Consider the following 25,313-nt stretch of genomic DNA (forward strand, 5'->3'; position numbering starts at 1 on the left):
GAGGGCTCTCTTAGCTAAGTCCCGCCTCTGCTGACATTTTGCGTTTCTGACCTACATGTAGCTGATCAAGGCCAGGCCTCTATCTGCAACCTAGTATTGTTTTGCACTGAAGAAGAGAAAGCAAGACTTTCTCTAGGTGCCAGAGTGTAGGAAACAAAATAAGTAAGTTTCCAGAAGGAACAGAGAAATAGATTGTAACCTCAAATAATTCTAAACTGACTTTTACCCAGCTGCTCCTTAGATGTCTTTTAAGAAGGTTGCAATTCTTGAATTTTCTTAGTATTCTGTTCCTAATAAGATTTTCTTAATAACCACTCTGTACTTTCATTGACTGTGTATTGTTTGTCCCACAGCAGCATTTAACAGTGATTTTTCATTCCAGCTTTACAACACTGACTGTCAGTGCACTCTTTACTTTCATGGAGTTAAACTACCCTGTACAACAACACTCCCACCCCCATCCCCGGGGCATGGCAGAATCTAAGGTCATCCCTACACCACAAATGTATATTGGTTTTACTTAACTAATCTCATTTTCCCCACAGAATCGTGGGAACTGTAGTTTGGTGAAAGTCCAAGCATTCTGTTAGTGCACAATGATTGGAATTTGAATGAGAGTTATCTGAAGACAGAACTTCATGGTTCCTTTTGACCCTTACCTGCCCCCTCCGCCCCCCCCCCCCGGTAAACTGAAACCTGACCTTTGCTGTCATCACAGCAGAACTAAAGATAAAGTTGTATTTCTCCATTGTTTTGTGTGGGCAGCTGTTGCTTCCATCCAGAGATGGGGAGAGAGAGAGAAACCAAAAACTTGTGTCCAAAGTCAGCCTGGAAGTTGGGCCCTGTGTGTAAGTCTACATGCTATAAGGCTAAGCCTAGAAATCCCTCGCTCTCCTCACAGAACTATTCTTTCAGATTCCCTGGGAAGAGAAAATGACCATTAAGCCAGTTTAAGTCTGTGATGAATACGGCCTGAAGGTTTACAGGTACTTCATGGGAATTAGGTCAGTAGCTTTGCTTGCAAGGGAAGGAGAGTGGGTGTGAATTCATCAAGGAGTGATATGGTCCTCGAGCCAAATATAGGCGTTATAGTTAAGAGATAGCAGAGGCCTTTCTCTGACAAGTATGAGTATCTCATTTATATTCAACATTTCAAAATATTATTGAATGTGCTCACTAAAAAATGAACTGATCTTATGAATGCATATTAGTGATCATAATTCAGGATAGCCAAATGGCTTGCTATGATTAACAAATGGTTATGTCTAGAAGATATTTGAAATCTAATGTGGCCTACCCTTTTGGGTATGCTTCAATCCCCAAAGAAGAGGGAGTACAGATACAACTGTATATGCCTTTGAATATTCCTTCTATGAGTAGATTAAGACCTCAGATTTTTAAGGTCTGACAAAACTCCAAGTCATGTTTTGTCTACATGCCTCTTGAGAAGGCCCTTTTGCAATGCTCCTGATGGATTATTTGGGTGCACGCAAGTTGTGCGTAGGTGTACATCTGTAAGGGAGCTCCTTGGCCCTTCTAAACTCAGCGAGGAAACGGTAGGAATGTCTGTCAGCCATTGCAAAGCTCAAGCATGGCTTGACTAGGATGGCCATTTATTTGCTCATGACCAAAAAAGATTTTATGCACAGATTTGCATAAAATTTGCATATACAAGTTTATATTATAGATGCAAATGTTTATATTAGTACAACAATTTAGATAGAAATACAGTACGTCTCACCATAATGAAGACTGCGACAAGGTGACCTGTGTGACTGCTCAGTCTGCTGGCCATATGCTTACTCTTATGGGCAACTTCAAGACCCCTGCTCTCCCTTCTTACAGTTCTTTTGAACTGGACTTCAAACAGAGGGCTATCCTTTCTAAAGCAAACACATGGCTACTCTTGGGTGTGCGCCATATGAAGATCTTGGCATCTGTAATGTATGACTAAGAAAGAATCCAAAGTTTTTGAGGAAAGACTGGAGCTGCTCAGGTGTGAGGAATATGGGTGGAGAGAAGATTGGTTATCAAGGAGTTGAACAAATGCAATGAAAGCCTGTTAAATAAATCATCTTTTAAATCAACCTTTGTTCATTTGAAGTGCAGCTGTGCTTACTCTTACAGCAACATGAGAATCTGCAGAAGAAAATTCTGAGGGCAAAGCTCTACAAAAGCAGGTAAGAATTTTCCAGACTCCTCTCTCCCAAACCTTCAGGTTATTTTTTTTAATTGCTTGCTAGATTTTGGGACACGGTTCCTGTTTTACAGCTTTCATGCAACTCCCTGAGATCTACAAACTTGTGCATTATATAAAAAAAATGTTAAGATTCACAGGAAGTCAACTGATTCCTTGTGTCCTGCACACAATTACACCAGTTGGATTGCACTATATTTATTAAAATTGTGCACCTTTTCTTTCATTATAATTCAAGTGGGATTGCACTATATTTATTAAAATAGTTTGATTGTAAATTAACTTATTTATAAAAATGTAAAATACTGAATATGTATAGTTCATGGGGGAGTGGGATCATGCTCGTTGGCTCCCACTCAGTGTTCATTTGGTAGAACCTGTGAATGAGCCTGTTTGCAACATGGGATACTGTCTGTTCTGTTTCTAACCACACATGGGCTCTACCAAAGATTATGCTTAACATGGGTAGGGGGCAGGGGTGAGGCCAGTACTAGTGATCCTGCTTCCACCTCTAACATATAAAGACCCTATGCACAGCACTGTCAAGCAACTGGGCTTGTAAGTATGGCTGTTACTTTTAGTAAGAACTACTTTTGTTTTATTAAACAATATAACTTGGGAATCAAGAATCAGCTGTCCAGCTCTCTTCCAACTTGTCATTAGAATGCGAAGAATAGTACGTGTGGGGAACCAGAATGCCCCCTAATCCAAACTCCTGGCTTAGGGAAGATCCTCCACTCATTAACCATCTTCTCTTTACATATTAACTACACCATCTAGATTATAGTGTGCCACTAGCAAAGCAGGAGTGAGCAAAGTTCACAATTATTATAAAGCACTGGAACTGCAATACATTTACTAAGCTGCCATGCTTTTCTTGAGGGGTGAACAGGTGTCAACAAATTTTGGCCTACCTTATTAGCCAACAATTATTTGCAGTTGCCATCTGCCCCTTGCCCTTGCACAACTGGAGGACTCAGGCAGAGGACTATGTGGAGGGGATGGTCTTTCACTCTCCACTGGGCTTTGGAAACAGCCTAACCTTTAACCTTAGCTCAAATAAAATATAACCTCATTTCTCCACTGAGGTGTCCCATATAAGCCCAAAGAGAACATTGCTCAGTTTCTGAGGGTATTTCTGGTGGGCCCCCTTCTAATACAACTGCAGTTGGTAAAGATGAGGGAAATAATCTTTTATATTACAGCATCCAAGAGTATGAAATGCTCTTCCCAGAGAGCTTCAGCTGGCTGGCTCCCTCATTGCCGCTTTAAAGAGGGCATTGAAAACTGTATTATTTTGATAGGCATTTTTCTTTGTTAATTCCCCCCTGATAGCTTTTTACCTACTGTTTTTAATTCTTGCTTGTTGACTTTTGATTATATTTTATTTTGTTTAATTATATTGTTTTATCTTACCACATTCTAAGCTGCCTTCAGTAGGCATTTTGCCTAGAAAGGTGGGATATTAATTTTACTATAAATAAACTTGCATGCAGCAATGAGAGACTGCTGCTATTTCTTATCTTCTGCAAACAAGAGCTCAAATGGGAGGGGATCCCTACTTCTTTCCCAAGATAGATCTTGATAGGACCATTGATTTTCTTCCTTAAAAAATTCATTAATGATTCCACTTAATGATCCCACTGAATAGTACTCTTAATATTTTCCTCAAGGCATTAGTACACACCTTCTTGTATGCCAGTAATGGAAAATTCAACGTGCTGGTGTGAATGGCTTATTAAATACCAGATATAATCACGTTTTTATTTCATTCTGATAAAATCAAGTACTAAACAGTTGGGAGAACCAATAATGCTATTGCTTACAATAAAAGTAAGTGGAACAGCAAGCAGACAGTGTCTGAAAGATAGAGTCTCATCTACAAGGAAGTGTAATCAGGCAACTTTCAAATAAAACATGAGTAAACCATGGCATTCACAAGTATAATTTCTCTGTGTATGTCAAACAGGATCTCCCTTTGTGCGTTACTTGTGTGATGGGTTTCTCATATGATCAAGGGGCAGTGGGGCAACACTGCTGGCTCTGCTGAATAGGTTACAGTTTCCCCCCAACACCCATGTGTTAATCTGTAGTTTTCTGCAGGGGAAAAGCCTACACACATAGGCTTTCACCCTACAGACATCCATGACTAGTATATGGATATCAGGAGTGAGACTAAGGAAAGTCATGTGACATTGGAGGCAGTACCGGTGACTTGGCCCTGCTGCCCCTTAATCATGTGAGTAACAAGCAAGTGTTTTAGTTGTTCTGCTGTTTTAATGGGCTTTTATTGCACATTTTTATTGTGAATTTTTTTAAAAAAATCTTTTGATGGAATTATTTTAGTGTGGATTTTAATTATGTGTTTAGGTTTTTGTAATTCATTTTGTACTTGCAGGCCACTTTAGCCATTAAGTGGTATATAAATAAATAAATAATACTGAGAATACCAAAAGCATCCCATTGCTCTGCCTGTGTCCCTGCACAAGTGGAAACTTAACACATGGGGATGGGGATGATGGTTCTTTTAAAACTGCCTTTAAGGACACATTGCTTAACAAAGCAGTGTACAATCATGCCAAAGTACAGTATAATACTGTTGCACGCCACCCCAATCTCCAAGCGGTGAGAGATCTCCATGGGTCCCTGCACTTACCCAGGGGTTTGGTTCCCTTGGAAAGGTCAGCGGAGACTGTGGTGTCTTTATGAAATATGGTATGTTTATTTACACACATTCCAACCTGAGCTTAAGATGGAGGGGTTCAAAGCCTCAGCAGTCCAGTAGATCTTGCTTTTTCATCAGGCTTACAGGAGGCATCCTAAAGCCATGGAGCAGGGAGCTAGCCTCTCTGCCTGCCTCTAGTTCCCAGCCTTTCCTCAGACTCAACTAAAAACACAAGCCTCTCCTTGGCCTCAGGAAGGGGAGGGGGTTCTCCTGAAGAGTTTCAATAACAATAGGATCTCCCTGGCCCACTTGATAGGCCCATTAACTCACCTGGCCACTCTGTTAGACTAACAAAGGGAACTCATCTGACCAGCAGAGTGGGTTTCTCACCCCCAGGTGCAAGGTTCCAAATCAGAGGCTGGAAGGGGACTCATAGAAATCATCCATCTCAACCCCAGACCCATAACACTACCTGCTCCAGACCTGCAAACAACAGAATAACAGCTTTTCCTATAAAGAAATAACAGATACAGGTTAATAAGACATTGAAATATACATCAACAAAAGCATAGCTATAGTACAGTCTCATTTCCACACCACACAAGTACAAAAACAGTCCATTCCCTCACAACACGTTTTATTAATTCCTCTCTCTTTAGGCTTCCTCTTCTTTCTTTGAGCTCCCACTCACAGTTCTGCATCCCAACCACTTACCCAGCCCTCATACATGGCAGTGGACAAGATAGTGAGTTCCTGACATGTTTAAGCCAGATTACAGCCTTAGTACTGGAGCTTCTTTGTCCTGCCTTGTGGCACTACAGCACAGCAGCCCTCAACCGCATGCACATTTTCCCTTGCTCCCCCAAACAGTTGTACACACACCCACAATCTAACAGCCATAGTATAGTAAATCTTAAACATTAAAACCTTATTGGAAAAACCTATCAGTATCATTCCTAAAAAACCATTAAACTGTTCATATCCTCACAAGCATGCAAAAAGCACAAATCAAAATCCAAAAAGCAATACTAAAACCATCAGGAAGAATTGCTGCAGCAAATCAATACACAGTCCCATAAGCACAATTCCCACCCCCAGACCATGCAGATGCCCACATGGCCCTTTTCCTTGGGGCTTCATGGAGTTCCCATTCCAAGTGCATCCCTGCTGCTGCATGCAGGGTCTTGAGATGCATCTCCAAGAACACATCTGTTTTTTCATCAGCGCACAGGAGACTGTAGCCATTTTCCTCCCACTCGCTGCCCTGGAAAAAATCTTTAAGCCAGTCCACTTCATCTCCTGCCCCAAACTCCAAAGTCCTGCCACAATCTTTATCTGGGGGCATCTTCTTCAGGACCAGCTGGCCTAGCTCACCCAGGTTGGCAGAAAGAAATCTTCTCTGTTCTCTCTCACCATCTCCAGTGTGAATCATGGGCCCAAACAGAGGCAGGTAACCCTCCCAAGTCTCTCTTGCCCTCCAAACTCACAGGGCGCTGTGTACCTCTCACTGCTGGAATTTGCTCAGGGATTGCACCCATCATTGGAGCTGCATCCCACCCTATAAGACCATTATGGAGCACCCAAGGGGCAAAGTCACTTGGGAATTTTATCTCACCCATCTCTCCAGGTGCCAGGAGCTCCTCTTGGACTTGCACTCCTGCCTCAGGCTTCTCCTCCCACACCTTTTTTTGCATAGCCATTTCTCCAGGTGCTGGCAGCTCCTCTCACACACACCCCTCCAACTCTTCTTCCTGCACTTTCTGTTCCACAGCTGGCACACACGGGGTGAACAAATCTACCAATAGCGGCTGTTCTCCAGCCTGTATTTCACCTTTCTCCAACATCTTTTCTTGCTCCTGCATTACTTTAACAGCAGGCACACATGGAACAGAGAAATCTATCAGCAGCATCTCTTCTCTAGCCTCTACACCACTTTCCTCCGAGGCATCTTCCTCTTCATTTTCCAGCCTTTCCTCCTTCAAATCTTGGGGAATTACTTCCAGCTTTCTGTTGTCTTCCCCCCTGGCAGTTTCCTGAACAATCAAAGCCTCCTCCACTACTGACTGCAATTCCTCACAGTGCAAGCCCTCCAGCTGCCCATCCACTTTCTGGATCTCTTTAGCCAAGACGTCCGCTCTGCTCCCTCCGTTGGTTTTCTGGAGACTTCTGAAAACGATTTTGTTCCGGAGAGCCTTTGGGAGGGGCTGAACGTAGAGCCTGACACTGATTTTATGCCTTCTACGTTAAATTTTCCCTTTGTAGTCCCTTTAATACCACCACCACCCTTTCTCTCTCTATATATAATTTTATGTATTTTAATTGTATCTTATGTATTTTAATTTTAATGTTTTTGTGATTTTACTGTTTAGAATTTTATTATGTATGTGTTTGATTTTATTTTTGTAAGCCGCCCTGAGTGCCATATTATAGGGTAGAAGGGCGGGAAAGAAACATTTTAAATAAATAAATAAATAATCCCAGTCTGGGTGCTCTGCAACTGGACTCCCAGGGCATTCTCAACCCTTTGTAGCAGCTGATCAGGAATGGCTCTCACTTCCTCACATGGGGTCTCCTTTATCTCTCCAAAGAGGCTTTCAGATATCGCCCAAGTGCTCCTGATGTTCTCGTTGCCTTTGCTGCTGGTCCTCCTGCCTTTGCTGCTGGAGCATCAATTTTATCTGTTCCAGGAGGGTTGGTGTTTCTCCCCCATTTTGACTCAGGCACATCTTGCTCCCAATGCTTCTTCCAGGAAACTCAATCCCACAGCTCACACCAGTGTTGTGCACCACCCCAATCTCTGAGTGGTGAGAGATCTCCAGGGGTCCCTGCACTTACCCAGGGGTTTGGTTCCCTTGGAAAGGTCAGCGGAGTCTGTGATGTCTTTATGAAACATGGTTTATTTATTTACACACATTCCAGCCTGAGCTTCAGATGGAGGGATTCAAAGCATCAGTAGTCCAATAGATCTTTTTTGTCCATCAGGCTTACAGGAGGCACCTTAAAGCCATGGTGCAGGGAGCCAGCCTCCAGTTCCCAGCCTTTCCTCAGACTCAGCTAAAAACACAAGCCTCTCCTTGGCCTCAGGAGGGGGGGGGCTCTCCTGAAGAGTTTCAATAACAATAGGATCTCCCTGGCCCATTTGCCAGTTAATGGGCATTTGATACACCCATTAACCCACCTGGCCACTCTATTCGATTATCAAAGGGAACTCATCTGACCAGCAGAGCGGGTTTCTCACCCCCAGGTGCAGGGTTCCAAATCAGAGGCTGGAAGGGGACTCATAGAAATCATCCATCTCAACCCCAAACCCTTAACACCTTATATAAAACCACACTGTACTCCTTTTAAAAAGAGCAATAATGAATAATCAAAACACAGCTCTTAATTAAAGTAGATCAAAATGAAAACATCTTAACGGTTAGCAATATTTCCTGAGGAAAGGAATTCCACAAATGTGAAGCAACCACTGCGAAGATCATGTCCTAGTACCAATCTAATATCTCTTTCTGACAGGTCAGAGACTGTGGGCTGCGAAGCTGATCTCAGTGTAGCTCTTTTATGTGTTTGAAACTTCCTTTCATATTAAGGCAAACCCAACTAAGCTCAGTGGGACTTAGGTCAGAGTAAACAAGCATAGGATTTTGCTGTCAAGTTTCTACTTTAGAGGTGACTTTAATGTTAGTCAGTATTCTTTTTTCTTCAGTGTCAGTCAGCATTCTTTTTTCTATAGCCAGAAATTATTGTCTCTGTATTTGTGTAATCGACCTGGCTCCTTATATGAGCACCTTGTTTGGTTCACTTCACTGGAGTAGTTTCCCTCAGCGAGGCTCTTTTTCTTACATGAACATCTTTTGACACCTGATGTATCTTTTTCATCCCTTTTGACAGAAATGACGTCTCCTCTTCAGCCCAGGGAATGCAAACTGAATAGGAAAGAGAAAGAAAGCTATGGATTTTGCCTGCGCATTGAGAAGTATAAAACAGGGCACCTTATTCGGAATGTGGAAAAGGGGAGTCCAGCTGAGAAGGCTGGCCTAAAAGATGGAGACAGAATCCTGAGGGTCGATGGGATTTTTGTAGACAAGAAAGATCATGAAAAGGTATGGAATAATTTAATTTTGGGATCCTTTCCACTGCCAAACAAACAGGAAATATAGGTACATCATGCAGCCTGATCCCATACCCACTTATTAAAGCCTTTTCCTTTTCCAAAGGCTGAAGGTGTCTTACGGTAATGTAAAACTGATTAATTAACAGTAACCACCACCATCCCACCCATGCACAGCAACAGCAAGAAAATCATCCAGCAATTACCTACCTCCATAAAAAAACTCACAGTTCCCAGAAGCTTATCTGAACATGCTGAGGGATGTCAGTCCTTAGCCAGGAGTGGCTGACTCCCAGCTTGGGGACTGCATCTGGTTCCTCACGCAATTTTTTCTGCCCATCTATGACCCTACCAGTTTTGGCAGCAGGGACAAAAAGAAATAAAAGTTGTCACAACATTGAGGTGGGCAGAGCTCAGTGGCCTGATGAGGATGCAAGTCACACAGTCATTAGACTGATCATTTGAGTGGATGGGGTGATAATACCTCCTCATCAGCTGATCTGTGTAGATAACAGGAGAGGGGGAGCTGTGTGACTATGAATGTATCTGTCTATGCGCTCTGTCTGTAGATGTGGAAGTGTATGTGACAGAGTGTGGCATAGCCCCACCAACTTTTAGTTACACCCACCACTGGTATGCAGCCTCTGGAGGGTTGGCCAAGGATGAATGTAGCCCTTAGGCCTTCGCTGCAGGGCTGCTAAAGAAAGGTCCTGCTCATAGCTAATAGGCATCCTCTCTTTTCACAATTGCAGAAACACACAGGACCTTTTAATATTGAGAACAATCTTAACCGGCAAGCAGTTTACACAAACAGAACTGCTCCATATGGCATGTTGATCCCATTAAATTTAGTAAGATTTACTCTTGGGTAACTCACATGCATAGGTTTGAAGACTTAGGGAATATATAATTAGCTGAGCTCCACTCATCGCACTACAGGTTCCTAGGGAGAGGGAATGGCTGTTAAATTGGTTTATATCAGTGATATATATATACCATTAGATATTTGCTATACCAAACGTTTTCTGCAAAATCACAGTGGGGCGAAACAATTCTGAGCATCTTCGGTTTCCATCATGGGCACCCAGAAGAACACTATGGAAGTTCTGGTCTGTGACTATTGTATTTCCGCCGCCCCCCAAGACGTTTTGCACATGTTTTTTCAGTGCCAGTAGCTCTTGTTTTGCACCAGATAACCAAAAAACCTAGATGAGTCATTTTACTATTACTCGTAATTACCACTGAAACTCTCATTCTGTCCATTGCAGGTGGCTGATTTAGTTAAGAAAAGTGTGGATTCTGTAGTATTTCTTGTTTTGGATGACAAAGCCTATGAAAATGCACAAAAGAAAAAAGTCTGTCTTGAAGAGTTGGGTCAACAGTTAGCAATCCAGCAGCAGGCAGAACATCCCTCAATTGTGACAAATGGAGAGCCTGTTCCAGTTACACAACCCCGGCTCTGCTATCTGGTGAAAGAAAGAAATAGCTATGGCTTTTCTTTGAAAACCACTGCAGGTGAGAACAATAAATATAGACAATGTATATGTAGCATTATAATCACATTCTGGAGCTGGGGCTGCACATGGGAGGTTAATATTAGGGTTGCCAGGTTCAGGGCCTGAGACTGATCCTGTATCTTTAGGAGAAGAGAAAGTCAGCCAAGTACAGGTGTTCTTGCAACCCTGTAATGGGAAAAACCACAAGGTGGAATTCTCCCTTCCCCCTGCACAACTTTTAAAGATATAAAAGACCTCTTACAGGCCGGGCCTGGCAACCAAGATGTCTTCCGTATCTTTAAAAGTTGTGCAGGAGGAAGGGAGAATTCCACCTTGTGGTTTTCTCATTACAGGGTTGCAAGAACACCTGTACTTGGCTGACTTTCTCTTCTCCTAAAGATACAGGATCAGTCTCAGGCCCTGAACCTGGCAACCCTAGTTAATACAGTTCCTTTATGTTGCCTTTCATTTAAAGCATGCTGTCCCAAACCAGTTACTAAAGACCATTGGGTTAAGAACATAAGAAGAGCCTGCTGGATCAGGCCAGTGGCCCGTCTAGTCCAGCATCCTGTTCTCACAGTGGCCAACCAGGTGCCTGGGGGAAGCCCGCAAGCAGGACCCGAGTGCAAGAACACTGTCCCCTCCTGAGGCTTCCAGCAACTGGTTTTCAGAAGCATGCTGCCTCTGACTAGGGTGGCAGAGCACAGCCATCACGGCTAGTAGCCATTGATAGCCTTGTCCTCCATGAATTTGTCTAATCTTCTTTTAAAGCCGTCCAAGCTGGTGGCCATTACTGCATCTTGTGGGAGCAAATTCCATAGTTTAACTATGCGCTGAGTAAAGAAGTACTTCCTTTTGTCTGTCCTGAATCTTCCAACATTCAGCTTCTTTGAATGTCCACGAGTTCTAGTATTATGAGAGAGGGAGAAGAACTTTTCTCTATCCACTTTCTCAATGCCATGCATAATTTTATACACTTCTATCATGTCTCCTCTGACCCGCCTTTTCTCTAAACTAAAAAGCCCCAAATGCTGCAACCTTTCCTCGTAAGGGAGTCGCTCCATCCCCTTGATCATTCTGGTTGCCCTCTTCTGAACCTTTTCCAACTCTAGAATATCCTTTTTGAGATGAGGCGACCAGAACTGTACACAGTATTCCAAATGCGGCCGCACCATAGATTTATACAACGGCATTATGATATCGGCTGTTTTATTTTCAATACCTTTCCTAATTATCGCTAGCATGGAATTTGCCTTTTTCACAGCTGCCGCACACTGGGTCGACATTTTCATCGTGCTGTCCACTACAACCCCGAGGTCTCTCTCCCGGTCGGTCACCGCCAGTTCAGACCCCATGAGCGTATATGTGAAATTAAGATTTTTTGCTCCAATATGCATAATTTTACACTTGTTTATATTGAATTGCATTTGCCATTTTTCTGCCCATTCACTCAGTTTGGAGAGGTCTTTTTGGAGCTCTTCGCAATCCCTTTTTGTTTTAACAACCCTGAACAATTTAGTGTCGTCAGCAAACTTGGCCACTTCACTGCTCACTCCTAATTCTAGGTCATTAATGAACAAGTTGAAAAGTACAGGTCCCAATACCGATCCTTGAGGGACTCCACTTTCTACAGCCCTCCATTGGGAGAACTGTCCGTTTATTCCTACTCTCTGCTTTCTGCTTCTTAACCAATTCCTTATCCACAAGAGGACCTCTCCTCTTATTCCATGACTGCTAAGCTTCCTCAGAAGCCTTTGGTGAGGTACCTTGTCAAACGCTTTTTGAAAGTCTAAGTACACTATGTCCACTGGATCACCTCTATCTATATGCTTGTTGACACTCTCAAAGAATTCTAATAGGTTACTGAGACAGGACTTTCCCTTGCAGAAGCCATGCTGGCTCTGCTTCAGCAAGGCTTGTTCTTCTATGTGCTTAGTTAATCTAGCTTTAATAATACTTTCGACCAGTTTTCCAGGGACAGAAGTTAAGCTAACTGGCCTGTAATTTCCGGGATCCCCTCTGGATCCCTTTTTGAAGATTGGCGTTACATTTGCCACTTTCCAGTCCTCAGGCACGGAGGAGGACCCAAGGGACAAGTTACATATTTGAGTTAGCAGATCAGCAATTTCACATTTGAGTTCTTTGAGAACTCTCGGGTGGATGCTGTATTCATTTGAGTCCTACTCTGAATAAACCCACTGAAATTAATGAACCTAAGTTAGTCATGTCTATTAACTTCAATGGGTCTACTCTAGGACTAGCAATGAATACTCCCCATGATTTGGATCGTGAGTTCTTATGGTAATGAAACTGAAAAGACCTTTGAATTAATCTGAAGCTCTGCTGAAGTGATAAAAGCGACAACTCAAAGCTCCTGCAACTGTTGATGTTTTGGTGAAAACTTTTCAGTTTAGAGGGACAAGCTAGCTTATCCCCTCCCCCATGTTTGATTCACACATGCCTATAAAGTACTTGATATTTCCTCACTCAACTTCCAGATGGTTTTCCATTGAAAAATATTGTAAGGGGATGGAATGATCTCCCAGGGATCCCCGTGATTATTGTTGTTAAAAGAGAGTGCTAAAATGGGTCAACCTAGCTGGAGAAATTTTGCCTGGCAGATTGCCTTTTGTAGAGTAGATTGGCACTGAGGGCAATGAATTTGTATAACTAAGGAAATGGACATTCAAATCTATAAATACATTCAAAGCAGGAGACCATCTAGGGAGACAATTGGACCCTTGGATGATAAGGGAGGCAAAGGTGTACTAAAGAACGATAAGGAGATTGCAGAGAAGCTAAATGAATTCTTTGCATCTGTCTTCCCAGTGGAAGATATAGGGCAGATCCCTGAACCTGAACTAACATTTGCAGGAAGGGATTCTGAGGAACTGAGACAAATAGTGGTAACGAGAGAGGAAGTTCTAAGCTTAATGGACAATATAAAAACTGACAAATCACCGGGCCCGGATGGCATCCACCCGAGAGTTCTCAAAGAACTCAAATGTGAAATTGCTGATCTCCTAACTAAAATATGTAACTTGTCCCTTGGGTCCTCCTCCGTGCCTGAGGACTGGAAAGTGGCAAATGTAACGCCAATCTTCAAAAAGGGATCCAGAGGGGATCCCGGAAATTACAGGCCAGTTAGCTTAACTTCTGTCCCTGGAAAACTGGTAGAAAATATGATTAAAGCTAGATTAACTAAGCACATAGAAGAACAAGCCTTGCTGAAGCAGAGCCAGCATGGCTTCTGCAAGGGAAAGTCCTGTCTCAGTAACCTATTAGAATTCTTTGAGAGTGTCAACAAGCATATAGATAGAGGTGATCCAGTGGACATAGTGTACTTAGACTTTCAAAAAGCGTTTGACAAGGTACCTCACCAAAGGCTTCTGAGGAAGCTTAGCAGTCATGGAATAAGAGGAGAGGTCCTCTTGTGGATAAGGAATTGGTTAAGAAGCAGAAAGCAGAGAGTAGGAATAAACGGACAGTTCTCCCAATGGAGGGCTGTAGAAAGTGGAGTCCCTCAAGGATCGGTATTGGGACCTGTACTTTTCAACTTGTTCATTAATGACCTAGAATTAGGAGTGAGCAGTGAAGTGGCCAAGTTTGCTGACGACACTAAATTGTTCAGGGTTGTTAAAACAAAAAGGGATTGCGAAGAGCTCCAAAAAGACCTCTCCAAACTGAGTGAATGGGCAGAAAAATGGCAAATGCAATTCAATATAAACAAGTGTAAAATTATGCATATTGGAGCAAAAAATCTTAATTTCACATATACGCTCATGGGGTCTGAACTGGCGGTGACCGACCGGGAGAGAGACCTCGGGGTTGTAGTGGACAGCACGATGAAAATGTCGACCCAGTGTGCGGCAGCTGTGAAAAAGGCAAATTCCATGCTAGCGATAATTAGGAAAGGTATTGAAAATAAAACAGCCGATATCATAATGCCGTTGTATAAATCTATGGTGCGGCCGCATTTGGAATACTGTGTACAGTTCTGGTCGCCTCATCTCAAAAAGGATATTCTAGAGTTGGAAAAGGTTCAGAAGAGGGCAACCAGAATGATCAAGGGGATGGAGCGACTCCCTTACGAGGAAAGGTTGCAGCATTTGGGGCTTTTTAGTTTAGAGAAAAGGCGGGTCAGAGGAGACATGATAGAAGTGTATAAAATTATGCATGGCATTGAGAAAGTGGATAGAGAAAAGTTCTTCTCCCTCTCTCATAATACTAGAACTCGTGGACATTCAAAGAAGCTGAATGTTGGAAGATTCAGGACAGACAAAAGGAAGTACTTCTTTACACAGCGCATAGTTAAACTATGGAATTTGCTCCCACAAGATGCAGTAATGGCCACCAGCTTGGACGGCTTTAAAAGAAGATTAGACAAATTCATGGAGGACAGGGCTATCAATGGCTACTAGCCATGATGGCTGTGCTCTGCCACCCTAGTCAGAGGCAGCATGCTTCTGAAAACCAGTTGCCGGAAGCCTCAGGAGGGGAGAGTGTTCTTGCACTCGGGTCCTGCTTGCGGGCTTCCCCCAGGCACCTGGTTGGCCACTGTGAGAACAGGATGCTGGACTAGATGGGCCACTGGCCTGATCCAGCAGGCTCTTCTTATGTTCTTATGACAATGACTCCTTCTTGCAGGAAGCATGTCTGTTTTCTGACCATACCACCATACCAGCCATGCAAATGGTGCAGCCTTTGCTTGGCCCTCTCAGCTATGTTGACCAGTGTGGGACCATGCCTATATAGATAGGTTGCCTTTAAAAGACATCTAGGTCATTGCATGTGGCCTTTCAACATGTGAACCTGAGCTAGCAAATCTTTGGCTGTAAACACACTAGTTGCCAGATCAAGGCGCTTCCATTAGTCACTCCTGGAGAGGGAAACGGGTTGATCTGCTGATCAGTTGTAAAATCTTTGACCAGAGTTACTATTGTTACCTTATTTCCAAACACGGTGAGCTATTTCACTGTATCCCTGTTCTCATCTTTGTTCCAGGGCAGAAAGGATTGTTCATTATAGATTTGTCCCCACAAGGACCAGCTGCAATAGCCGGAGTGCAGCCAAATGACCGCCTGATAGAAATCAACGGAGAGAATGTGGAAAATGACACTCATGAGGAAGTAGTTGAGAAGGTAATCCTAAGCCTAAACCTCTGGACCTGTCTCCACCCAATCCCTAAATCTTTGGTTAGGTTTGTTCCATAGCTAGATAATCTGAGAGTGGATTTAGAGTATGAGTTAGGGTTGCCAGGTTCAGGGCCTGAGACTGATCCTGTATCTTTAGGAGAAGAGAAAGTCAGCCAAGTGCAGATGTTCTTGCAATTCTCCCTTCCCCCTGCACAACTTTTAAAGATACAGAAGACCTTTTGGAGGCTGGGCCTGGCAACCAAGAGGTCTTTTGTATCTTTAAAAGTTGTGCAGGGGGAAGGGAGAATTCCACCTTGTGTTTTTTCCCATTACAGGGTTGCAAGAACACCTGCACTTGGCTGACTTTCTCTTCTCCTAAAGATACAGGATCAGTCTCAGGCCCTGAACCTGGCAACCCTAGTATGAGTTGAGATGGTGACCTTGAGTGAATGCATGCAACCTTGTCCCCAGTGTTAGCTTATTACAGTATACATCTATCTCCTTAAGCATAGGAACCTAGGAAGTTGCCTTATACCGCATCAGACCACTGGCCAATCCAGCTCAGTGACTGGCAGTGGTTCTCCCAAGTTATATGCAGAAGACTTTCCCTGTCCTACCTGGTGATGCCAGGGATTGAACTTGGGATCTTCTGCATGCAAAGCAGATCTCTACCACTGAGCATTGGTAAGATTGTGGGTTGTCCTGCCCACCAGTCAAATGTGGGGCATGGGATGGGGACAGGAATCCCCTCCCTCAGCTCTACACATTTACATGTGAGTAATGGGTGAATAGGGCTTTTAATCAAGGCTAGTTGCATATCCTTTGCAGTCTCTGCAGCTAAAACATCTTCCTAATAGTTTTCTCCCCAAAGGGCTGAGTGACTGGTGTCTATCTGCCTTTACACCTTACACTTATATTGTAATGACATACCCAAGTTGCATAAGCCTTATTCCCACATGACACCACTAGTTTTAGTGGTGAAGCATACGTGATAGTGTTAAGTACACTGTCTCAAAATGACTAAAAGCTGAGTCGTGTCTGAATGTGGTAGAGTAATAAAATGTACACTGTCTAGGTTTCATAAATACAGTGCAGAACAATAAGTCTCACCTATGAAAATGACATCTGAAAAGATGGATGGGTATGTTTTGTGTGGACTGGGGGTTTGCTCTGGCACTTGGCATATAAAATGCTCCTCAGCCTTATACTGCTACACAACATGGCAGAGGTACCATCTCTTTATAGTATGTCTGTGTTCCTAGGTGAGAAGGTCTGGCAATCGAGTTGTGTTTCTGCTGTCAAATAAAGAAACTGATGAGTATTACACCAGACAGAACATGCAGCTGAGGAGAGAAATGGCTAGTTTGAAACTATTACCCCACAAACCCCGAAGGCTTCAGCTTGCAAAAGGGAAAAACGGTTATGGATTCTACCTGAGAATGGAACAAAATGGTAAAGGTAAGATAGGGATCATGGGATCCCAGGATGATGAATACACACAAAATCTTAAAACAGTTAATTTAAACTTAAAAACCATATTACATAAATACAGTTCACTAGCAGCATCAAAAATAGCTGCTAGACCTCCCCCCCCCCCCGCAATGACTGTGTGGACAGGTGTGTTTTAAGCTGTCATCTGAAAACAGTGTAGGAGACAGCCTTTTCTCCCTAGGGAGGAAGTTCCACAAGTGGGAGGGTACCAAAGAGAAGGCCCTATCCCGCATCACTGCGTAGTGACCCATGCTCACTGATGGGACTGCTAGATGGGTCTCTCCTGGACATCGCAGGGCCCAACCTAGTAGATATAGGGAGATGCACTCCAACAAGCTGATGAGCCAGGCAGTAGACAAGTACAAGTTTGCAACATGGGCATTGATACTTTTGTCTGCTGACTGTTGGAATTTGTGGTAGACTCTCAACCCCAACGGCAGTGTTCAGATTACAGGAGAGGGTGTGGTAGAAAGGTGGGAGGGTGTTTAATGAAATCCACCAAGTGCTCCTGACTCCTCATTCCCCTTGTAGCTTTTTCAAAAGAATAGCTAAGGAGGCTGTCACAAAAGACTGTCTGATCCTCTCCCTGGTAACGGGAGTACTCCCAGTCAGAGTGGGCACAATATAATGCAGATGTTTAATGACTGGAAATCACATAAATATTTTCTTTCAACCTGCCTGCCTTACTAATAGACATAATAGACAATAGGCATAAGACATTTTGGTTCCCTAGGCAGAAAATCAAAGTGTACCTTTCCCCTCTCCCCATGGCTCAAAATGACAGTAAACAATATAATTTAGAATATATAATAGTTTCCCAAGATCAGTCGCACTAAGGACACCTCACTTTGTCTATTGTTAGATCTGCCCTGGCTTACTATTTTGAGACCAGCATGCCAGTCAAGATTTGATTTTAAATCTCTTGTGGCCTGCTTCCTCTCCAGCCCTTGCAAGCCCTTGTCACAGCATCTCAAATAAGGACCCTTGCAGTTTAATAATGCATTCATGGTAACAGTCTGGGTAGAGACACACTTACTGTTCTGCCTGTTCCTGTGTGTGTCCACCTCTCTTTTCTGAAAACTGGGGCACATGATACTAGTCAAACCCCACCCCTTTTTACTGTAAAACCTGGTGGGATAAGCTTGTGTACATATTTTTTAAATCTCTTCAAAGAGATTTTGCAACTGATTGGCAGATCAACCCATTCCCACTCCAAGTATGGCCAATGGAAACGCTTTGCTGTATGCAACTAGTGTGCTCACAGCCTGTGTTGCAGGAACTGTTTTAAAGTATGTTAATCTCTAAACACTGCAGCTGCCACTTTACTGCCATCATTGCATGTTCCTTCATACGATTATTGTGAGGCCTATAGCCTAGGTCACTTTCAAGTTAGACCGATCCATGGTTATTGGCTATTAATGCTAAATGGAACCATAAACTCAATACCAGATTCTGAGTACAGAAAGCAAGGGAAAGGTGTTTCCCTTATGCTCTTCCTTTGAACTTCTTGAAGGCATCTAGTACCCTCTTGGAAGCAAAACACTGGGTTAAATGGCCCTTTAATCTAATCTAGCTTATATTGTCCTATATTCTTAAGAAAATGATGTTCCTGAGTCCACCAATGAGTCCATGACAAACAGAATTTAGATATATCTGGATTCACCGTTTCTCCTGGAAAATGCCATAACTCCATTTGGCAGCTCATGTACTCACACTCTTTGAAAAGGCTACATTATGTGAATTAGTCAAACTATATAAAGATACATAAGCCAGAGCTAATGTGCTTTACTAAATATCAGCTTTTCTTATTTTTGAGTATAGGTCACTTAATTAAGGACATCGATTCTGGCAGCCCTGCAGCTGAAGTAGGTCTCAAGGACAACGACATTCTGGTGGCTGTAAATGGAGAGCCAGTTGAAGCACTGGACCACGAGACTGTTGTGGAGAAGATCAGGAAGTCTGGTGAAAAAACTACACTGCTGGTAGTGGATGAAGAGAGCGACACCATGTACAAAATGGTAACAAGTACAGAGCGAGCGCAAGAATGAGTAACTTGGAAATCATGTGATGAGGAGCAGAATGATGGGGATAAGCAGATAGCTGCCGCTGGTTTGTCATTTCATACTGCAAGCACAGAAATTGGTAACAATTGCAGACCAAGCAATCTGAAAAATCCAGTTTTAATTTTTTACAAGCAAGGTTCTAGGCTTTCTGGTTGCAAGGGTATGCTTGAAATTCTGGTGAAGATTCAGAAGCCAAAGGTAGAAGCAGAGAAGGCTACGCAGGGGGTGGCACTTTCTACATTGCTATTTTTCCTCCTCTTGATTAGCTGTGGCAAAATGTAATAAATAAATAAATAAATAAATTACAGCAAACCAGCAAATATGAACCAGCCATGTTTCCTGGTGCAGAATTCTGATAATCTTGATGCAGACATTCTGTTGTTGTTTTTAAAAAGCATGGACTATTTCCACCTGAACTGAAAATTACAACAGCAGACATAGGCACCATGTTCAAAACCAAGCTTCCTCACTTTCCCTTCGAAAGACAGCTGCAGACTGTCATTAAACACAGAACTAGCTCCAACAAGTGCAAACCTGTATTTTTTTAAAACACTGGTCACTGCTGAAGAACTGTAAAAGCAGAAATGAGTTTGGAGAACTCATGGTGAGAGTGCAGTGTGGAACCCTTCATCCACTGGCTTTTCTCTCCCCTTCTACAATCCCCCAGCCACCTTTCTCCTAGCCAGTCTCATTTCCAGTCTTGCAGCCCAAGTAGGAGAAAGGAGACTGGGAGAAAGCAGTCGGAGGAAGAATAATTCAGCATCATTCTCTCATTCTGCTTGAAATTGTCCTCCCACTTTGCTTTATAACTGCTCAGTACCAACTGTATTTGAAGATGCAGGTCTCCCACCGTCATTTCTAGAGCCACTCTAAATATCACAATTATCTTTACTTAGCCTTTACTTTAAACAAATCAGGCGACATTGAAACTGTGCAACATTTACGACTAGTTAGTGCATCATAGACGTTAATTACTTCTCTGAATTTAAAAAGGGAACAAGTAACTTGGGTTGCCAGGTCAAATTTAAAGTGCTGGTGGCTGTTTGTTTAAAGCCCTAAAAGCCCTAAACCTGTGGCCTTTCAGGTGTTGTTGGGTTCCTAACTCCTTCAGCCCCAGCTAGCATTGCCAGTAGTCAGAGATGAAGGGGAGTTGTAGTCCACCAAATTTGGAGGGCCATATGTTAGCCACCCCTGCCCTAAACAGTTTGAGACCACGGTTGTTGTTTCCAGGTGAGGGAGGACTGCCTGCAGTTGTGTGAACCTGCCTGTGGTCCAAGATTGGCCACAGTCTGACTTGATGTCAAATAGATTGGTAGGCACAAGAGACAGGGCCTTTTCAGTGGCAGCCCCATCTTTGTGAAACTCCCTCCCATGCAGCGTTCAGCCCTCTTTAGTTGCTTTTAAATGGACCTTAAAGGCTTTTTATTCCAATCTCCTTTTAATTGCTATGTGTTGGAGCATCTTGTCTTGGGATCTGCTTTAAATTGCTGGGATCCAAGTATCTATTCGAGCACCTCTCCCTCCATCAATTGACTTGGACTGGAGATCAGCAGAAAAGGCCCTTCTTGTTGTCCCATCAGCAGGGATGACTTATTGTATGGTGGCATGGGATAGGGCCTTATCTGTAAAGGCACCCCAAAAATGGCATTCTCTCCCATTAGATATAGTTAGCTTCTGTGGCTGCATACACGCCATACATCTGAAGCATATTTAAAGTACATTTTCTCCTTCAAAGAATTCTGGGAACTCGGGGGGGGGGCTTAGGATGTTTATAATGCTATTCTATGATGATGCTTTATGATACTGTTTGAATATATGTTTATATTAGTTCAGTTCTGTTACACACTGCTGAAGACTATTTGTCTGGAAAAGTGGGATATAAATTTCTTACAGGGCATGATTCTAAGAAGAGTAAAATATTCAGGCATTCTTCGAGTATATGCTACAGGGCCAGTTTATTTCACCTACCTTATTTCCTGCCTCATTCTCTGCAGTGCCTGGTAAACTGAAGTTGTGATCTGCACTCAGGCAAGCCACAGATCTGCAAATATTTGGTAGCAAATGATTATTGCTTGGTATATTCTAAAACGTGTGCGAGAGGCTTTATCATCTGATGTTTGGTAGCAATATTTATCTTGCAATGTGTGTTTTTTGCTTTTGGTTATTAAGGCTAAAATATCCCCATGCCTCTACTATCACACAACACCAGTGCAATCCCCACATCAGGCAGAAGTGCCAACATGTCATATGGAGGAAGAGAATCACAAGCCCAGACTCTGCAATCTGATAAAGGGTCTCAGTGGATTTGGCTTCCGTTTGAATGCCGTCAAAGATTTGTCTGTCCCGTTCATTAAAGAGGTATTAATCTAATCTGTATGTTGGTGAAATAAACATGATGCCAAAGATGAGTATATGAGCAACAGTTGTCCATCCCGTCTGCTCCTGTGGTGCAGCAAATAGTTTTCAAATACTCAACACAATACACAGCAAAAGGTCACTCAGTGGCCACGTTCAGACATCATGATAAACCATGGCTTATTGCTCACTCTTTGCTGAAGCATGGCCACAAGGAGAAGCATGGAGACTTTTTTCTGCTTTTTAAAAATAATTTAAATGCATATAATTACAGTTATAAGAAAAATACGTTCTAATCATTTCATACATTACATCAAGTTTAGCCTATCCATCAACACCAATTCTCTTCTATGGCGTGGATTCTGATAAAGAGTACAAAAAATAGTTTTTCTGAAATATTTCTATTGTTTCATCCATCCCATAATTGTTTATATTCCATTATTTTATTCAGTTCCATTAAGTCCCAGATTTTCTCTTCCATTGGTCTATTGAGGGTATTCTATCCATTTTCATGCCATTGTTATCAATGTGTGAACAGTTATAAGCATCTGAATAATCAAAATCCATGTATTGTGCTGTACCTGATGGTTTAAAAAGTATTATTACCCAAAATTGACAACCAATTATTTCTTTACTTGAATTTCTCCCCCAAATTCATTAACTAAGCAACAATCCCACCATGTGGGGAAAGGTACCTTTGACTTTCCTGCATCTCCAACAAATATCTGATCCTGTTAAGTACATTTTAGCTAAAGTATAATACCATTATTAGATTAAATTATTTGAAATTTACTGTTTTTAATAGTGTCCCAAAATACTGCACTTCTTGCAACAGTATTAATGATACTATCTCCATTTCTCCACTGAAATGTTGATAAGTTAAAGGAATAAGATCTCACTATTTTTAACTATTGCGTATCATTAGTTGTACCTGTGCAGTTCATATGAATGCAACACTTCCTGGCTCATAGTAATTTAGTGGTTTGAACTACCTTCTATCCAACTCTGCCCACCCACTCTCAACCAGTGAAATCTGGCTTTAATACAATATAATTGCAGGTACAGAAGGATGGGCCCGCAGAAACAGCAGGGTTGCAAGTTGATGACATCTTGATAGAAGTGAATGGTGTAAATATGGAGAATGAAGATTATGAAAATGTTGTGGCAAGGATCCATGAAAGTGGCAACAAGCTGAAGCTACTTGTATGTGAAGACGAGGCTTATCAGTACTTCAAGTCCCATAATATGCCAATTACTGCCTCTATGGCAGATCCACCAAATGATGGCAGCAATGACCCACCTCCTTACACAGAGATACAAGCTCCAGAGCCAGATAGACCATTGCCAAAACCACGCGAGAGGGTGAGTTATCTTACTTAGACAAAGATTGAGAGAAGACAAGAGAGGGGAAAGGGATTGGCTTAACATGGCAATCCTAAGTATTAATTTAGACAAAAAGGCATTGAAATGTGTGGTATTAAGTTCCAAGTTAATATGACTAGGGTTCAAGTGAGTAGCTTATGTGATCTAGCCAGAACATAATGAACTGTTGAGATGACAAGGCCTATGTTCAACCTATCCTTAAACCACAGAATGACTAATGCTCTTGGTTATGCTACTAATAGTGATTTATTGCCGTTTCTTCTGACCTGTTTCACACATAACCCTAAGCATGAACAAGCAAAAGCACCTGGAGGAAAGATTATGATCTCAGGCCTCTTCTCGCTGCATTGCTGCTGCTACACTACCCAGGGCTAAGCCATGGTTTGGTTTAGTGTCACATCGGAAGCTGAGCTTGGGGTCTGTCTCATTCCAGACAAACCACAAGCTGTAACTAAGGTTTATTCTTGATTTACCATTCATGGTTTATCTAGGGGAGACAAACCATGAGCCCAGGTTTAGATGTAACACTTAAGTCAAATAATGGCTTAGTGCCAGGTCGAACAGCAACAGCCAGGACCAAGAGAGCAGCATAGCAACAGTGTTCTTCACTCCAGGAACCTGCACATTTACTCATTTATGCTAAACCGTAGTTTGGCTTAGCATTATGTGCCAACTGGGCCAATATACTAGACTAGATCAGACTGCAGACCGCCAAAATGTCTTATCTGTTTACTGCTTCTCTCTCTCTAGGCTAACTCATCATCCTCTTCACTCTCAGTTACTTCCGAAGATGATGATACCAAATTCTGATGCCAGAGATGAAGTACCTTTTACTGGTAGTATCCAAAAAGGAATACTATTCTGAAGCAGAGTTATAAATATTACTGCTCAGAAAATGTTGGCTGCACTCCTGTGCATGCTTATTTGAAACCAAAGCCCAGTGAACAGTGTGGGAGTTACTTCCAAACAAATATGCATAGGATTGGGCTGCTATATGAACATGGCTTTGTCCGTTTCAGGGGAAGAGGGAATTCTATTAGATTCATAAATCATTTTTGTTAAGCTGCAGGCTTTTCCACCTAGGCCACAATCAGCTGCACCAAGACTACATGTATAAATGTTATTGTGCTAACTGCAGCCAAACATTTCCTAATAGAAAATGGTAAGTGAATATGGCACCTACTATACATAAAATACACTTACTATAGCACAATTAAATTATCAATCATTCTTATTAAAATTTATTTCACATATTCTTTGAAACCATTAACCAAAGCAAATGCTGATGTGTATTCATTTTAGAATGAGCTCATTTTAGGTTTTGTTGCCCAACATTTAAACATTTTGAAAACACTATAGCGTATCAGTTATGCACTGGTGTATCAACATTGGTTTACTTTCACAGTATAACTCTGATATCTTTTTTATTGTAAGATTTAAAAATATTTTTTTCTCTAGTCTTATCTGCATCCAAAGTGTAGTGCTTCTGATATACAGAATGTGAAAAATTCAGTTCCTGCAGCCTACCACTTGACTAGAATCCTCACCAAATGTTTGCCTTTTTCTGAGAGAAAATGTGGATAAATAAAACTTCTTTACTGAAAGGTGAACTAATTTTGGTCTACAAAATGTATGCATATGAAGATAACAAGGCCATGGGGCTTATTTTATTTTTCAGTAATACCTGTCCTGTATTTATTTTTCTTTCCTACATACAGTAGATCCCTTGACCCCTAGCATCCCCCCAGCCTAATATTCTACAGGTGCAAAATTTCAACCATTCATTCCCACTCTTCTCCCCCCCTGCCCCCCCACATACAGTATTGGGGTGGCCTTTCACTCTTCTCTTAAAGTCACAATACTCTTTAGCATATGATGTAGGGAGGAGAGAAGCAGCCACTGCTCAGCTCCTAACCACAGTCTGATTGATGGAGGGTTTCCCTGTTCTCTTCCCTAAACAGGCTGCAATCCCAATAGTTTAGTCAAATCAATCAGTACTAACTCTGGCCACAGTTTACCCATCACCATGCCCACCAGATAATGTTACAGGAGAGAGCTCACACATCATTCTTTCGGGGGGGGGGAACAGTAGAGGGCAGAACCCCATGCCTTTCAGCAGCTTACCCCCAGCCCTCCTTGGACATTTCAGTCTTCATGCATATTAGAGGAGAGTGTTTGAAGCCTACGGTTTTAATAAATCTGCTTAAACTACAACATGACAACTTCAAATCCATGTCTCACTGAGCTTTCTATCATTGCCCCTTTCATATCTATATGGTGGGCTTTTCTTGGGATACCTAACCCCAGAATCAAGAGGTAGGTTTCATCAGCAGTATATCAGGTTACAGTGGTATTCACAAGGAGAAGAACAAATATCTAGTATATAATACACATTGGCATGTTTGCCATCAGCTTTCTAC

The 25,313-nt window shown here is 42.3% G+C and overlaps 1 protein-coding gene across 6 annotated transcripts; it reads left to right on the forward strand.

The window, feature by feature from the left end:
* The first annotated feature begins 874 nt into the window (after positions 1-874).
* PDZK1 (PDZ domain containing 1) lies at positions 875-25,094 on the forward strand. 6 transcript variants are annotated; one of them, XM_061627967.1, is made up of 10 exons: positions 875-1,004; positions 2,105-2,180; positions 8,751-8,962; positions 10,239-10,485; positions 15,471-15,607; positions 16,864-17,059; positions 18,914-19,110; positions 21,325-21,513; positions 22,570-22,872; positions 23,644-25,094. In XM_061627967.1, exons 3-10 carry the CDS (start codon positions 8,753-8,755, stop codon positions 23,701-23,703), a joined length of 1,539 nt encoding a protein of 512 aa, XP_061483951.1. In that variant the 5' UTR covers positions 875-1,004; positions 2,105-2,180; positions 8,751-8,752; the 3' UTR covers positions 23,704-25,094. The 6 variants fall into 6 exon arrangements, with proteins under 6 accessions (XP_061483951.1, XP_061483950.1, XP_061483949.1 ...); XM_061627966.1 differs by having other exon boundaries at positions 2,110-2,180; XM_061627965.1 differs by having other exon boundaries at positions 2,128-2,180.
* Positions 25,095-25,313: the final 219 nt, after the last annotated feature.

This window comes from Rhineura floridana, chromosome 5, assembly GCF_030035675.1.
Source record: "Rhineura floridana isolate rRhiFlo1 chromosome 5, rRhiFlo1.hap2, whole genome shotgun sequence".
NCBI classification, from domain to species: domain Eukaryota; kingdom Metazoa; phylum Chordata; class Lepidosauria; order Squamata; family Rhineuridae; genus Rhineura; species Rhineura floridana.